The 17,848-nt window shown below is 44.7% G+C and overlaps 1 protein-coding gene across 1 annotated transcript in view; it reads right to left on the reverse strand.

Annotated features, from left to right (window-relative positions):
* Positions 1-17,848, reverse strand: part of dcn (decorin) — a 78,617-nt gene that overhangs the window by 43,925 nt on the left and 16,844 nt on the right. The window contains exon 2 of the mRNA XM_073058847.1: positions 10,367-10,580. Coding sequence (XP_072914948.1) covers positions 10,367-10,550 — 184 coding nt within the window. The 5' untranslated portion in view covers positions 10,551-10,580. The remainder of the gene's footprint in view (positions 1-10,366; positions 10,581-17,848) is intronic.

Raw genomic sequence — 17,848 nt, forward strand, 5'->3', positions numbered from 1 at the left:
AACAACAGGGTGAAACAGATTAAGTGAGGAGGAGCAGTGTGTAGAATGGAGACTGCGTAATTAGGATTGGGTTAGACACTAAGATGCAATTGCCCAGAATCTAATGATGAATTACTCAGCTGCAGGACCCCGGAATATGTACCCAGGTGCAGACAGGTTGCTTCAAAAAGATTATTTCTATTTTATTTCCGTCGTAAACTGTGCAGAGTAATTGAACGTTTCTGATCAGGGATCGTGGAATGATTTGTCATCCACCACTAATTGCAGCCCCTGACGGAGCAGAGAGACGGGCTGGGCCATTTCAGAGGCAGTTTAGGGGTCAACCGTTCTGAAGGTCAGGAATCAGTGGGCAAAGACATTAGATTCCATTCTTTTGAAGTCAAGTAATGGTCTACCTGTGCCATGTGCTAGCAAGACTAGAAATAGGAAGACGATACAGTTTAGCTAAGGAGATGATGCAGGACGGAGGGTTTCAGAGTTTTGGATCATTGGGCCCTTTTCCAGGGTAAGAGGGACCTGTGCAGATGAGATAGTTTGTACCTGAACTGGAGACGGACCGTTCTCATTGTAGAAAGAATTCCTAATTCTGCTCCGGTGGAGAGGAGGGGTTTGGTGGTTTATACTAGAGTTGTAGGGTGTTGGGAATGAAAGCACCAGAGCAGATAGTGGAGTGGTTGTGGGGAAAATAGGTGTTAGGTCTGCATACGAAAACAGGAATGAAAACATTGAGCATGGTTGGACTAATAGTCTGAGTTGCATCTCTTTCGATGCAGAGAGTATTGTAGGTAAAGCAGACGAGCTTGGAGCATGGATCAGCTTGTGGAATTATGACGTGATAGACAGTAGTGAGACTTGGTTGCAGGAGGGGCAGGATTGGCAGCGCAGTGTTCTGGGGTTCCATTGTTTTAGACGTGATAGAGCAGGAGGGACTACAAGGGGAGGGGTAGCACTACTAGTCAGAGAAAACGTTACGTCAGTGCTCAGTTGGTACAGACTGGAGACCTTGTCTACTGAGGCTATATGAGCAGGGCTGAGGAATAAGAAAATGGTGACCATGTTAATGGATTATATTATAAACTATCCAATAGTCAGTGAGACCTAGAGGAGCAAATTTATAGAGATAGCAGACAGGTGCAAGAAAAATAAGGTGGTGATAGTTGGTGATCTTAAACTTACCACATATCAGACCATAGGACTACAAGACAGGATCAGAATCAGACTATTCAGCACATTGAGTCAGCTCTGCCATTCCATCATGGCTGATTTATTAAACCTCTCAAACCCATTCTCCTGCCTTCTCCCCCTAACCTTTGATGCCCTGACTAGCCAAGAACCAGTCAACCTCTGCTTTAAATATACTCAATGACCTTGCCACCACAGTCGCTGTGGCAATGAATTCCACAGATTCACCACCCTCTGGCTAAAGAAATGCCCCCTCATCTCTGTTCTAAATGGACATCCCTCTATTCTGAGGCTGTGCCCTCTGGTCCTAGACTCACCCACCATGGGAAATATCCTTTGCACATCTGTTCTAACAAGGACTTTTGATATACGATATATTTCAATGAGATCCTCCCCCCACCCCCGCATTCTTTTAAACTCCAGCAAGTACAGGCCCAGAGCCATTAAACACGCCTCATGCATTAACCCTTTCATTCCCACAATCATTTTCATGTACCTTCTCTGGACCCTCTCCAAAGCCATCACAATCTTTGTGAGATAAGAGACACAAAACTGCTCACTATACTCCAGGTATGGGCTGGCCAATGCCTTATAAAGCCTCAGCATTACATCCTTGCTCTTATATTCTATTCCTCTCAAAAAGAGCCCTAACATTGCATTCACCTTCCTTACCATCGACTCAACTGGCAAGTTAATCTTAAGGGAATCTTGCACAAGGACTCCCAAGTCCTTCAGCGCCTCTGATTTTTAAATTTTCTCCCTGTTAGAAGATAGTTTACACTTATATTCCTCTTACCAAAGTGCATTACCATCCATTTCTCCACACCATAATGTAGGTTTTCGCAAAAAAACTAAGTGTGTTTTATGTTTAACGCTCAAAGCAGCTGCACAGGTTGACTCTGTGGTTAAGAAGGTGTACAGTGTATTGGCCTTCATCAATCGTGGAACTGAATTTAGGAGTCGAGAGGTAATGTTGCAGCTATATAGGACCCTAGACAGACCCCTCTTGGAGTACTGTGCTCAGTTCTGGTCACCTTACTATAGGAAGGATGTGGAAGCCATGGAAAGGGTGCAGAGGAGATTTACAAGGATGTTGCTTGGATTGGGGAGCATGCCTTATGAGAATAGGTTGAGTGAACTCGGCCTTTAATTTTTGGAGCGACAGAGGATGAGAGGTGATCTCATGGAGTTATATAAGATGATGAGAGACATTGATCGTGTGGATAGTCAGAGGCTTTTTCCCAGGGCTGAAATGGTTGCCACAAGAGGACACAGGTTTAAGGTGCTGGGGAGTAGGTACAGAGGAGATGTCAGGGGTAAGTTTTTTACTCAGAGAGTGGTGAGTGCGTGGAATGGGCTGGCGGCAACGGTGGTGGAGGCGGATACAATAGGGTCTTTTAAGAGACTTTTGGATAGGTACATGGAGCTTAGAAAAATAGAGGGCTATATGTAAGCCTAGTAATTTCTAAGGTAGGGACATGTTTGGCACAACTTTGTGGGCCGAAGGGCCTGTATTGTGCTGTAGGTTTTCTATGTTTCTATGTTTAAACCTGTAACACATTTTATTGAACTCCCAAAACGTACACAACAAAATCGCGCTAAAAACCTTCTACATAATAACATCAACACGTCAGACCAGCCTCTTAAAACAAAACCCCAGCTCAATGTTGGTGTTTGTATTTATGTACATTTCTCCCAGTTACATTACCATACACAGCACCCTGTCCCTGGAATTCACTACAACCAGCATTGTGAGCCTGTCTGGAGCTCGGCTCGGGTCCTGTGCTCCAAGGGTGGAGGAACAGGAGATGCCTCTGGCTTGTCCAGAGGTGCATTGACACGCTCGTGGTCATGTGGTGACACCAGGGGCATGGCCGTGGAATACTCCAAATCCTGGTGGGCCGGTTTAAGGCAATCTACCAAAATACATTTAGTTTTACCCCTCTTATCTAAGATGAAAGTCTCTTCTCCTCCTTCTAAATTGCAGAATGGGCCATTGCAAGGGGGCCTGAGGGGATGTTGGTGGTGGAGAAAAACAAACGAGGCGGACTGCATGTCAACCGGGACCCAAACATGATGGGAGGCAGGAGTAGGTGAAAGGGAATCGAATTCACTGAGGAGGGTGGAATGTCGTTGAGAGGCCGACATGCCGGACGTGGCATCAGGAATGAAATCATCTGGCACTCTAAATGATGCCCGTATACCAACTCAGCCACAGAAGTTTGCAGCTCCTCCTTTGGAGCTGTTCTGAGCTCCAGCCAGACCCACGGGAGACAATTGAGCCAGCACTCGTTGGTCAGGGAAGCCCTCAGAGCAGCCTTTAAGGGGCAGTGAAATTGCTCGTATAGGCCATTGGACTGTGGGAGATACACTACGGTGTGATGTAGCCTTATGCCGAGGTTCTGGGCCATGGAATTGGGGACTGGGGTCAGAGGAAATGTCAGATGGGGTGCCAAATCGAGTAACCCAGTTGCTGATGAACTCCCGAGCCACTATTGTGGATATCATTGATGCTACAGGGATAAGCTCTGAGCACCTGGAGGTATGGTCCACCATGGTAAGGAGATACGTGAAACCACAGGAGGGGGGATGAGGACCAACAAGGTCCACATTGACATGGTCAAACCGTCACTCAAAGACCTCACAAGGTGCCAATTGCGTCTGAGCGTGATGGTTAATTTTTGCCCACTGGTACTCCACACAGGCTGCGGTCCAATCATGCACATCCTTTCCGGCTTTGCCAAACAAACTTCAGTGCAACCAGTTTCTGTGAGGCCTTCCAGCCGGGATGTAAAGAGGCCACGTGTGGAGTCGAAAACAGTCTGTCTCCAGTTTGCAGCCCTGATGAGGCCAGAGCAACTGGTTGAAACGTCGCACAGGAGGGAAACCCCAGCTTCTCCCAACTTGATGTCAGTCAACCACAGGCCCGTGACTGCTGTTCGGTAAGCCTGGACTTCTGGGTCAGCTGCCATGCTGGCATAGTCAATCACTATGTGTGCAGGTCCAACAGCTGGCCATGAGAGGCAATCAGCCCAGGGATTATTTTTCCCCTTGATATGTTGTATATCCAATGTGAACTTGGATATGTAGGCTGGGTGGTGTTGCTGCAGTGCAGATCAAGAATCTGATACTTTGACCATCACGTGCAGGAAAGGTTTGTGGTCAACAAACATTGTAAAATAACAAAGAAAATGAAAATTGTGGACAGCCAGATAGAGACCGGGAAAAAGTGACCTTTCACGGGGGGGGGGGGGGGGGGGCGAGGAGATGGAGATGCTAGTTGAAGAAGGCAAGGGGCTGCCACACACCTCCAACCAGCTGTTCATGCAGCATAGTCTGAGGTATCAGTAGTACTGGCCATGGGTGCACTGGGGAGCGGGTCTGCCAGTGAGGTTGCATTAGAAAGAGCAGCTTTGGTGTCATCAAATGCCCTAGTCAAGCCTGCTGACCAGTCAAGCATGTGATTAGGTGCATTGCCTTTAAGTGCTTTGCACGGGGGAGGCATAAGTTCAGCAGCTTGGGGAATGAAGCGGTGATAGCAGTGTAGTTTTTTAGCAGTGTGGGGTGATGGGTAATCCATAATAGCGGATACCTTTGATGGGAGAAGTTTTGCACCTTCTGCGGGGATGTGATGGCCGAGAAAGTCAGTGGTTGACAACCCAGACAGGCATTTAGCAGGGTTAATAATCAACCCAGGTTGGCTTAAGCGCTGGAAAAGTGTGCGGAGATGAGATGTGTGTTTGGATTTGGACACACTGGTGACAAGTATGTCATCCAGGCAAACAAAATGAAAATCTAAGTCTTTAATGCAGAGTCCATCAGCCGTTGGAATGTCTGTGCTGCAGTTTTTCAGCACAAACAGCATGTGCAGAAACTCAAAAAGGCTATACAGGTTATTACAGCTGTTTTGGGAAAGTCCTCCTCCGAGCACCCAGGCACCCAATAGTAGCTATTAACCAGGTCAACTTTGGAAAGAATTAACTTTCCAGCTAAACGTGCTGAAAACTCTTGGATATGTGGGACCGGGTTACGATCGGGGGTGGTGGCCACATTAAGGCATCAGTAATCACCACATGGTTGGCAACCACCTTTGGACTTAAGAACCACATGAAGGGGCAAAGCCCAGGGGCTATTCAACTGGCATACAAGGTAAAACTCTTGCCAGGGTCTTTCACCCTTACAGTTTCTAACTCAACCCACAAGGATTCTACATCTTCTGATCTCATGCCACCTCTTTCTAAGGATTTGATTTCATTTTTTACCAACAGAGCCATGCCATCCCTTCTGCCTACCTGTCTGTCCTTTCGATGCAACGTGCATCTTTGGACGTTAATCTCCCAACTACGATCTTCTTTCAGCCACAAATCAGTGATGCCAACAATGTCATACCTGCCAAACACTAATTGCACTGCAAGATAATCTTTCGTATTCTGCATGCTGCATGCATTTAAATATAATACCTTTAGTCCAGTATTCATCAACCTTTTCAATTTTGCCCCCATGTTACAATTCAATTCACCCCACAGACGGCAATGTTGCCCTGTCATCTGCCTGTCCATCCTCACAGTCTCGCTGCATACTGCATCGACTTCTGTACCAACTGTCCCACTCTCAGACCCCTCACTGCCAAAACCCTCCCCAACAACTCTAGCAAATGGCTCGCAAGGATATTGGTCCCCCTTGGATTCAGGTGTAACCTATCCATTTTGTACATGTTATACCTTTCTCAGACGAGATCCCAAAGACCTAGAAATCTGGAACCCTGCCCCCTGCATCCCTTCCTCAGCCACTCATTCATCTGATCCATCATCCTATTCTTGCCTTAACCAGCACCTGGTACTGGGAGAAATCCAGAGATTAACACTTTGGATGTCTTGCTCAACGGCCTCTTCCATAACTCCATAAACCCACTGTGCTGACCTCTTGCCCCTTTCTACCTGTGTCATTGGTGCCATTGTGCACCATGACCTTGGGCAACTCACCTTTCCTCTTGAGAATCTTCTGCAGCCATTCTGAGACATCTGGGACCCTAACACCAGACTGGCTTGTCTTCAGCAGACACAGAACCTGTTGTCTGCCCCAAACTATTGAGTTTCCTATCATTATCACTTTGCCTGCTGAGCCTCAGAGCTGGTCTGGCTACCTCTGCTGTGGCCTGATAGATCACCCCCCCCACCCCCCCAGCGGTATTCAAAGGGGTATACTTGCTGCTGAGGGGAATGGCCACTGCACTGACCGCTTACTCCCCCTGGCTTCTCCTGGTGGTCTGAAGCCTGCACTCTGAATGTGACCACCTCAGTAAAAGTGGCACCTATGAAGGATTCAGTCTCCCGGATGGTCCTGAGTTCCTGCAGCTCCAGCAGCTTGATCTTGTTAGTCAGGAGCTGATGTTGGGTGTACTTCCTGCAGATGTCGTCAGCAGAGAGACCACTGGGTATCCTGAAATCCAACATCCCCACAGGAGGAGCAGTCCTCTGCCTCAACTACCACCCTGCCTGCACTTGGTACACCTCTAACTTCTCAAACTTAACTTCTAGCCTGCACCTGTTCTCGTCCAAGCCTGTTGATGAAGAGTCCTTGAAAGTGTGTTCACAGGTTGTGGGAACATTTCAGTGATGAGGTGAGTGAAGTTATCGCCTTTGGTTCAAGAGCCTGATGGTTGAGGGGTAATAACAGTCCTGAACCTGGCTTCCTGTACCTTCTTCCTGATGGCAGTAGCGGTAAGAGAGCATGGCCTGGATGACTGGTCGCTGCTTTCCCGTGACAATGCCCTGTGTAGACATGCTTAATGGTGGAGTGGGGGGCTTTTCCCATGATGCACTGGGCAGTATCCACCACTCTTTGTAGGCTCTTCCATTCAAAGGCCCTGGTGAATCCATACCCAGCCCTGATGCAACCAGTCAAACTACCCTCCACCACACATCTATAGAAGTTTGTCAATATTTTAGATGACATGATGAATCTTGGCAAACTTCTAAGAAAGAAGGGGTGCTGTTGTGGTTTTGTGTTTTATTTATTGTTAACATGTATACAGTTTACCCTGTGAACTTTACATGAGCAAAGAAATCCTGGTGTATGTGACAATAAACTAAACTGAATCAGTACTATCAACAGTGGAATGATTACAAAAGTATCACAGGGGTTTGCAAGGCTAAACGAGTAAACTGACATATTATTGTCACATGCGCTGAGGTTCTGTGAAAAAGTTCATTCTGCAAGCCTTCCATACAGATCATTTCATCACGAGTTCGATGAGAGAGCTGCACTTTCACATCTACGCTTCGATAGATGCACAGTAGAGAGCATCCTGGCAAGCTGCATCACTGCCTGGTACGGAACCTGCACTGTGACAGACAGGAAGGCTCCGTAATGGGGAGTCAGAGCTGGCCAACACATCACCGGCACCAACCCACCTCACATCAAGGACGTGCATACAGACAGGTGCCAGGAAAGGGCCAGTAACATCAGGAAAGATCCAACACACCCTGCTCATGGACTGCTTGGCCCTCTCCTATCAGGGAGGAGACTATGCAGCATCCAGGCCAGGACCACCAGACTCAAAAACAGTTACTTTCCCCAAGCAGTAAAGCAGATCAACCCATCCACCCACTAACACCACCCCTCTGCACACCCATCTACCACCTCTACTTTATCATTTCCTGTCAGTCCATTATTATTATTGCATATTAGTATAATATTATTCTGTACTTTATTTTAGTTAATATTATTATTGTTATTATTTATTATTATTGCTAAGTGTGTTTTTAAATGTTGCTGCTGTAACAAAGCAATTTCCCACTCAGGATCAATAATTTATTATTATTATTATTATTATTATTATTATTATTATTATTATTATTATTATTATTATTATTATTATGTACAGACATTCCTGGGCCTAGCATCACTTTAAAGACATACGATCAATTTATGTATATAAGCTATCTTACGTATTTATATTTTTTGTGTTCTTTATTTTATTGTGTTTTTTATGTGCTGCATCAAATCCAGAGAAACAATTATTTTATTCTCCTTTTACACTCCTGTACTAGAACTGATTAAGCAACCTTCAATCTTGAGGTAGAAGGGAAAACAATTAGAGAACTACAGAGAAAGGGCAGTGTAGGTAGGCAATAAGGCACAAAGCCAGAATGAGGTGGATAGTGAGGTGAAGAGTCCCTCTCACTGTACTCAGGTACCGCTTGAAGAGTCCAATAACAGTGGGGTAGAAGCTGTCCTTGTACCTAGTAGTACATGCTTCAGGATTTTATATCTACTGCCCACTGGGGGAAGGAGGGAGAAGAGAGAATGTTCAGGGTGGGTGGGGTTCTTGGTTACGTTGGCTGCTTTATCGAGTCAGTGAGAAGTGCAGACAGAGTTCCTGGATGGGTGGTTTATTTCTGAGCTATGTGCACAACTCTCTGCATTTATCAGGACAAAGGACGTGGAAACAGGAATAAACTTACATAGGGACTATTGAATAGTTTCCCAGAACGATAAGTTGGACACTTGACCTCCCAATCTACCTTGTTATGATGCTGCACTTTCTCTGTGGCTTTTACACTTTATTCTGCATTGTTATTGTTTTGCCATAGTCTAGCTCAATGCACCATGTACTGATTTAATCTGAACAACAAGCTTTGGACTGTTTCTCAGCCCACATGACAATAATAAACTAATTCCAATTGCAACCAGGTAATGACCAATTCAAAAGGACACCCCTTTCAGTTGAATGGAGGAAAGTTCAGGGCAGTTTTATTTTTCTTTATACTTACGTAGAGTGGTGGGTGTCTGGAATGTACTATCAGGGGAGGGGTAGTTGAGGATGATACAATAGGGGCAATTATAACACTTGTAGATAGGCACATGATGTATGAAAAATGGAGGGTTATAGGCTGTGTTGGACAGACTGGTCAGGAGCAGGTTTCTATGGGTTTATATCTTTGTAACCAATTTTGTAGGGGGATTATCAAGAGGTTCCGGACCCACTGCATCGAAGGTTCAAAGCTTCAAAGGTTAATTTTAATATCAGGGAATGTATACAGTTTACAGCCTGAAATTCTTACTCTTCACAGACATCCATGAAACAAAAAACCCCATAGAATGAATGGTATAAACATCAAAGCCCAACGCCCCACCCCAACTACCCTTCACACAAGCAGCCTCAGAAGCATCAACCCTCTCCCCCTCCCCCCACTTGCACCAGTGAAGCATCAAGCCCCCACCCCACTCACCTCCCCACCATGCAAGCAAAAGCTCCCCAAAGAGCCCTTGATCTAGAACCCATATCCCAGCACTCTGGTCTCTCTCCATCGAGGGAGAGAGAGGTCACTCCTGCAACAACAAGAGCGAAGACCAGCAACTCACTGCTCCAATGTTACAATCCTCCATGTTGTTTCCCCAAGCCAACCACCCCCCTCCCCATCTTGAGGACCAAGAGGCTCTCACTCTCCATCAAGAGAGAGAGGGATCACACGAGAACAGGGCCCTTCCGCTAACGGCAGCCGGCGATCAGCAAACACACCGCCTGCCGCCTTGATGTTTCTGTCTCCCTCAGTCTCTCACTGTCTGGATCAGGAACTACAAGGCATCAGATCATAAGTCCTTACAAAGGATTGCAAGGGCTGCAGAGAGGAATATCAAGGTCTCGCTTCCACCCGTCAAAGATATTTACCAGGAGCGCTGCATACACAGGGCTCCTAGTATCGTCAATGATCCCTCCCATCCGTTCAACAATCCCTTTGACCCACCATCAGGCAGGAGGTACTGTAGCTTTAGAACAAGAACTGTTAGGATGGGAAAAAGCTTCTTCCTTCAGGCTGTGAGACTACTGAACTCCCAGCCACCACTCAGGTCTCATCACACATGAAGTGCCAGTAGCATGATATTGTTTACTTTTTAACTTGTCTTGTAAATGCACCTTATTAGTTGTTAATTTAGTTGTGGTGATATTACTTTAAGTGTTGTGTGTGTGAGTTATGTTTACTATGTTGTACACCTTGGTCCAGAGGGATGGGATTTGACGGTACATATGTGTGCGGTTGAGTGACAGTTGACTGGATTTAAACTTGTACAGCTCGACCTGATGGGTTAACAGGCCCATACCATGCTGTTTTGTGTTCTATACCTTCCGATAGGAACAAGTAAGTCCAGGCACGAAGCAGTTTGCAGTCGCATAGCTTACCCAGGTCAGAACATTGAACCACTCGTAGATGGCACTGACAGCCAAAAGGACACATGGGCATATCGTCATCCGGGGGCAAAGCAGAGCCTTCATCCTCCAGCATGAACTCGAGGAAGTCCATCTGTTCAAATGGCCTGGCCCAGCAGGCGGTGAGAAGGAATGCCAATGATACGAGCACACGCATGATTGATCCCAGGTGGCACCGCAACGTAACCTGGAGTAAGGAAAGGGAACAGAGGTGAAGTATAGTTAACAGCAGCGAAAAAGGTTAAATGGATAGCCACCCATCTCGACATGACCTTTAACCCCTCAAATTAACCATTAGTTTCTCTGTACATGATTGTTCACAATATTTGGACAGAAATACGAATACAAATGGTTCAGAACAAGGCTTCCCAACCTGGGCTCAAAGTTCATAGTAAATTTTATTATCAAAGTACATATATATCACCATATACAACCCTGAGATTCTTTTTCCTGTGGGCATGCTCAGCAAATCTATAGATTAGTAACTATAACAGGATCAATGAAAGATCAATCAGAGTGCAGAAGACAACAAACTGGGCAAAGTCAAATATAAATAAATAGCAATAGAATAAAGGATAATGAGATAAAGAGTCCTTGAAAGTGAGATCACTGGCTGTGGGAACATCTCAATGATGGGGTAAGTGTGGACCCATCGGTTAATGGTAGGGGTCCATGGCATAAAAAAGGTTGGGAACCCCTGGTTTAGAGGAATATGGGCCAAGCGTGGGCAAATGCAACTAGCTTAGGTGGAAATCTTGGTCGGCACGGATCGGTTGGGCTGAAAGAGGGAGTGGTAGCATAGTGGCCAGTGCGATAGCTTTACAGCAGTCACAGATCGTGCTTCAGTTCCCGCTGCTGTCCGTAAGGAGTTTGCACTTTCTCCCAGTTACTGCACAGGTTTACTCTGGGTGCATCGGTTTCCTCCCACATTCCAAAGACGTACAGGTTAGAGTCAGTAAGTTGTGGACGTGCTGTATCGGAACCGGAAGTGTGGCAACACTTGAGGGCCACCTCCAGCACAATCTTTGCTGATTTGATTCAATGCAAACAACGTATTTCACTGTATGTTTCAATGTTCTGATGTACACATGACAAATAAAGCTAATCTAATCTAATTTACAGATGTAGAGTCAAAGACACTACTCCACAGAAACAGGCCCTTTGGCCCATCTAGTCTATGCTGACTATTAATCTGACTAGTCCCATCAACGAGCCTGCACCCAGACCTTAGCCCACCATACCCCTCCCATCCAAGTATTTATCCAAATTTCTCTTAAATGTTGCAATCAAACCCATATTCACCACTTCCACTGGCAGCTAGTTCCACACTTTCACCACCCTGAGTGAAGAAGTTCCCTCTTTTGTCCCCCTTAAACAGTTTACTTTTCACCCTTAACCTATAGTTCTGGTCTCATCCAATCCCAGTGGAAAAAGCCTGCTTGCATTTACCCTGCTTGTACCCCTCATAATTTTGTATACCTCCTCTCATTCTCCTACGCTCTAGAAAATAAAGTACCTATTCAACCTTTCAAGGTGAATCAGAGGGGAAATTCTTCAGTCAGAGGGTGATGCGAGTGTGGGATGAGCTGCCAGCAGAAGAGGTGGGTGTGGGTTGAACTGTAACATTTAAGAGAAGTTTGGATAAATACATGGATGAGGGCTACGGTCCAGGTGCAGGCCGATGGGACCAGGCGAAATAATAGTTCAATATGGACTAGATGGCCCAAAAGGCCTCTCTCTGTACTGTAGAACTATGACCCATTCTGCCTCTAACTCCCCAAGTTTCCTCCAACAGCTCCTGCCAACCTATGATGTTGCAACACAGTGGTGCTAATACCTGGGGACTTCTGGTCCAAGTCATTACATCCTGTCATTAGATTTGGTTTAACAGTTTGGAATCCCTTCACAGTAAGGTACCTTCATCCCACCAAACTGAGAAGTTCTCACCAACTACAAAGATAAAAGGGGCAGTAAACAGTGTTCCTTTCAGGAGATACTACATTCTTTCAACAAAATGAAAGAAAGTTATCCCCTGAAAGTAACAGTTAGTTATGGAATAATACAGCTTGCAAACAGGCTCTTCAGACAATGCATCTATACTGACCAAAATGTGTCCATACTGACAAAATGCCCATCTAGGCTAGTCCTGTTTGGCCATGTTTGGTCATATCCCCCTAAATACTTGCTTTCCATTTACCTGTGCAAGTATTTTGTAAATATTGTTTGCATACCCCCTTCAACCACTTCCTCTGGCAGCTTGTTCCATATAAGCATCTTGCACTGTGTGAAGAAATTGACTTTCAGGTTCCTTTGAAATCTTTCCCCCTCACCTGAAATCTCTGCCGTCTAGTGTTGGATTACCTTCCCCAAGGGAAATGCCTGTGCACATTCCACCTATCTATGTTTGTCATGATTTTACACAACTCTCACTTGCTCCAACGAATAAAGTCCCACCCTGCCTAACCCCTCCCTATAACTCAGACCTTCAACTCCGTGCAACATTCTCTTAAATCTCAATTTCACGCTTTCCTGCTTAATATTATTTCTCCTACAACAGAGTAACCAAAACCCTACATAATACTCCAATTGCGGCCTTACCAACATCTTGTACAACTGCAATGTTACATCCCAACTGAATGACTTGACATGCTCAACACTTTCTTCACTGCCCTGTTGATCTGTGATGCCACTTTCAGGAACTGTGTATTTATTCTTCTAATTCACTCTGTTCTACAACACTCCCCAGTGCTCTACCATTGACTTTGAAATTCCTACCCTGGTCTGATGTTTCAAAATGCAACACTTCAAATTTATCTTGATTAAACACCATCTGCCATACCTCGGCCCACTTACCTACCTAATCAAGGCTTGCTTGTAACTTTGACAGTCGTCTTCACTCTCTATGATATGACTATTTTGATGACATCTACAATCTTTGCATGTGATTAGAATCTGAATCAGGTTATTACGGGCATGTGTCATGAAGTTTGTTGACTTAGCAGCAGCAGCTCAATGCAATATATAATATAGAAGAAGAAAAATAATAATTATTATTAAATAAGTAAATCAATTACAGTATACATATATTGAATAGATTAAAAATTGTGCAAAGACAGAAATAATATATATTAAAAAAGTGAGGTAGTGTCCAAGGGTTCAATGACCATTTAGAAATCAGATGGTAGAGGGGGAAAGCTGATCATGAATTGCTGAGTGTGTGCCTGCTGAGTGAGGGCTTCTGTATCTCCTACCTGATGGTAACAGTGAGAAAAGGGCATGTCCTGGATGCTGGAGGTCCTTAATAATGGACGCTGCCTTTCTGAGACAACGCTCCTTGAAGATGTACTGCGTACTTTGTAGGCTAGTACCGAAGATGGAGCTGACTAGATTTACAACCCTCTGCAGCTTCTTTCGGTCCTGTACAGTAGCTGCCCCCTCCATACCAGACAGTGATGCAGCCTGTCAGAATGCTCTCCACGGTACAACTATAGAAGTTTTTGAGTGTATTTGTTGGCATGTCGAATCTCTTCAAACTCCTAATGAAGTATAGCCGCTGTCTTGCCTTCTTTATAACTGCATCAATATGTTGGGACCAGGTTAGGTCCTCAGAGATCTTGAAACTGCTCACTCTCTCCACTTCTGATCCCTCTATGAGGGCTGGTATGTGTGGTATAATTATCCACATCATTTATATAAATGGCAAACAACAATAGACCCAGCAGCAACTAGGCTTTCAGCCCAAAATAGTAATGGAAAAATTTTATTGCCTGCTATAATATAATCCCTCCAGAAATCTCCAGTGTCCTGTTTACAAGAAGGAATATTTTCCATTGGTGGAAATTATAATGGTTCTAAATACAATAATGGTCACAATATCTAGTTACCGTTTTGAATGAAATGGCACATTCTTCCAAGCAGCAGAAGGAAATGTTATTTTGAAGAAGACTTTTGTAGACTGGATTGTGTAGTTAAGGCTAGCTTTATTTTTCACAGTGAAATGCATTGGGTTACGTCAGCAACCAACACAGATTCAGGAATCAGAATCAGGTTTAATATCACTGGCATATCTCGTGAATTTAGTTGTTTTAAGGCAGTAGTACTTTGCTATACATAATTAAATAACTGTAAATTACAATAAGAAACATATTTTTAAAAAGTTAAATTAAATAAGGCTTAAAACGATGTTGCTTATTACAGCACCCGTGGCTGTGATCGTGGATGTCAGCCCACATGCAGTCTCTACTTACCGCGTCATCTTAACGCTGCCTGAGAATCAGCCCACAAGAGTCACCGTGCCTCTGACACTGACATAGCATGCTCAGCTCTAAACCACATATACCTGGAATATGGCAGGAAACCGGAGCACCCAGAGGAAACTCACACAGTCATGGGGAGAACGTCCAGACTCCTTGCAGACAACAGCAGAAATCAAACCCCAATCAGTGATCACTGGGCACTCCGAAGCGATCGTGCCAACTGTTACATTACTGTGCTGCTCGGGATTATTCGGAGGCCATTCTCCCACATGAAAACATCAGAGGGTCGGGGATTATCCTTCAGTGAGACCTCCTTATTATAATAATGAATCTTCACATAGTGGTTAATCTGGAATGTTATTCTGAAACTGGGGTTTGTCTGGGTTCCTCCCTACTAACAGCCAAGTTCTCGGGGAATTTAAGTAAATGTTGGTTTAGAAATGAAGAAAATTGATTTCAATATTAGTCCGCTCATGGTCACTCATGGTCAGTTACTGGCCGTTTCCTCAGTCAAAGCCCAAGCAGAACTTATTATTAAAGTATGTATGTGTGTATCAGTATATTTACCTTGAGGTTCATTCCCTTGCAGGCATTCACAGGAAAATAACGAAATACAACAGATTTACGGAAAGCTAATCATAAACAAAGACTGGCAAACCAGCAATGGCGAAAGATGAACTGTGCAAATAAATAATACTGAGAAGATGAGTTGAAGAGTTCTTGGAAGTGAGCCTGTAGGTTGTGGAATCAGTTCAGAGTAGTGATGAGTGAAGTTATGCACGTTATCTGGTTCAGGACCCTGATGGTTGAGGGGTAATATCTGCACCTGAACCCGGTGGTGTGGGACCTAAGACCTCCTGCCCAATATTAGTAGCAAGAAGAGAGTAAGGAATGAATGGCAGGGGGGCTTTGATGATGGATGCTGCTATCTTGTGGCAGCACTCCATTTAAACATACTCAGTGATGAGTATGGTTTTACTGTGATGGCCTCGACTAAATTAACACTCTCTGCAGCCTTTTCTGTTACTCGACTTTGGTGTTTCCAAACCAGGCTGTGATGCAACCAGTTCAGATACTCTCCACTGTGCATTTATTGAAGTTTGTCAAAGCTTTTTGTGGCACAATGTTAATACGATGGTACCTATCATATTAAACCAAACATCACTGACAGCAAGTCTGCTGCTCATATTAAGATGCACAGTAGTTGTGAGTGAAAGCGTTGAGATCAAACAGCTAACTTGGACAAGAATTGGATAATTGGGCTTGCTACAGAGGTTTAAAACTAAGAAACTAGGATCCCCCATCCATAAAAACCAAACCATCAAACATCATCTTCCACCAATCACATTTCATTTTCCTGTATTTCCATTAACTCCTCCCAGATTCCAAACCAATCCACTTGCAAATTCCAGGGGGCAACTAACCAATCAACCTGCACAACTTTGGGATGTGGGAGGAAACTGGAGCACTGAGAAGAAATCAGGCTCATCATGGCCCAAACACGTGATTTTTTGCACTGCACTTTCTCCATGGCTACCATTTTACTCAACATACTGTTATTATTTTCTCCTGAACTACCTCAGTGCACCGTGCAAACAATCAGTACGGATGGTATGAAAAACAAAGCTTTTCACTGTAGGTCACTACATAAGACATCAGGGCAGTTAGGAGTCTGCTCCATCATTCCATCATGGCTGATTTATTATCCCTCTCGATCCCATTCTCTTGCCTTCTCCCCCTAACCTTTGACACCCTGACTAATCAAGAACCCATCAGCCTCTGCTTTAAATATGCCAATGATTTGGCCTCCACAATGTGGTTAACAATGAATCCCACAGATTCGCCACCCTCTGGCTAAAGAAATTCCTCTTCATCTCTGTTCTAAATCCATGGTAACACGAGGGGGAATTTCTTTACTCAGAGAGTGGTAGCTGTGTGGAACGAGCTTCCAGTAGAAGTGGAAGAGGCAGGTTCGATATTGTCATTTAAAGTAAAATTGGATAGGTATATGGACAGAAAGGGAATGGAGGGTTATGGGCTGAGTGCAGGTCAGTGGGACTAGGTGAGAGTAAGCGTTCGGCATGGACTAGAAGGGTCAAGATGGCCTGTTTCCGTGCTGTAATTGTTATATGGTTATATGCTGAGGCTGTGCCCGCTGGTCCTGGACTCCCTCACTATAGGAAACATCCCCTCCATGTCCATTCTGTCCAGGCCCTTCAATATTCAAAAGGTACACGTGACAATAGCAAACCAATTGAACTCACGTATTCACAGGGGGAACGTGCGGACTCCGCACAGTCGGCACCTGAGGTCACCGGTACTGTTTTGGTGCTCCTCCATTAGTTGCATTGCTGTTGGACCATGATATCTACCACAATGGTATTACTGCTCGGGGCACTGGAGTTTGGAGTTCAATTCCAATGTCCTCTCCAAGAAGTCTGTACGTTCTCCCCATGGAATGTGTGGATTTCCTCTGGGTGCTCCGGTTTCTTCTCACAGTCCAAAGCCTTACTAGTTGGTAGGTTAGTTGGTCATTGTAAGTTGTCCCGTGATTAGGCTAGGATTAAAATGGGGTTTGCTGCGTGGTGTAGCTCGAAGGACTGGAGGGACCTATTCTGTGTTTATCTCAATAAAAAGGAGAAAGGAACACTTACACACAAGTTCAGTTTTAATTTACAGTATATAATGACTGTCATCACTTTAACATTTCCAAAGCATTTTACAACCATACAGCAATTCCATGCCAACTACGTTAATCCCAGTTTCCCATATCCTTCCAGGCCCTGACCTACATGTACTTCTCCAAGTGCTTCTTAAATGATACTATTGAGTCTACGTCAAACAATTCCGCTGACAGCTCATTCCATACACTGACCACCCTCTGTGTGAAAGAGTTGCCCCCTTGGGTCTCTTTTTAAACCTTTACCCTGTCGCACTAAACCTACACCAAGTTTTGGACTGCCCTTATGCTGGGGAAAAGATTGTTACTGTTTTACCTAATCTGTGTCTCTCATAATTGTAAACACTTCTACAAGGTCATTCCTCATTCTCCTGTGGTGCAAGGAATGAAGATCTACCCTGTCAATCTCTCACTGTGACTCAGGTAAAGTCCTCATAAATCTTCTCTGCACTCTTTCCACTTAAATCATGTCATTCCCATAACAGGGTGAACTAAACTGTACACGATACTCCTAGTGGG

This window comes from Hemitrygon akajei, chromosome 10 (genome assembly GCF_048418815.1).
Source record: "Hemitrygon akajei chromosome 10, sHemAka1.3, whole genome shotgun sequence".
Taxonomy (NCBI): domain Eukaryota; kingdom Metazoa; phylum Chordata; class Chondrichthyes; order Myliobatiformes; family Dasyatidae; genus Hemitrygon; species Hemitrygon akajei.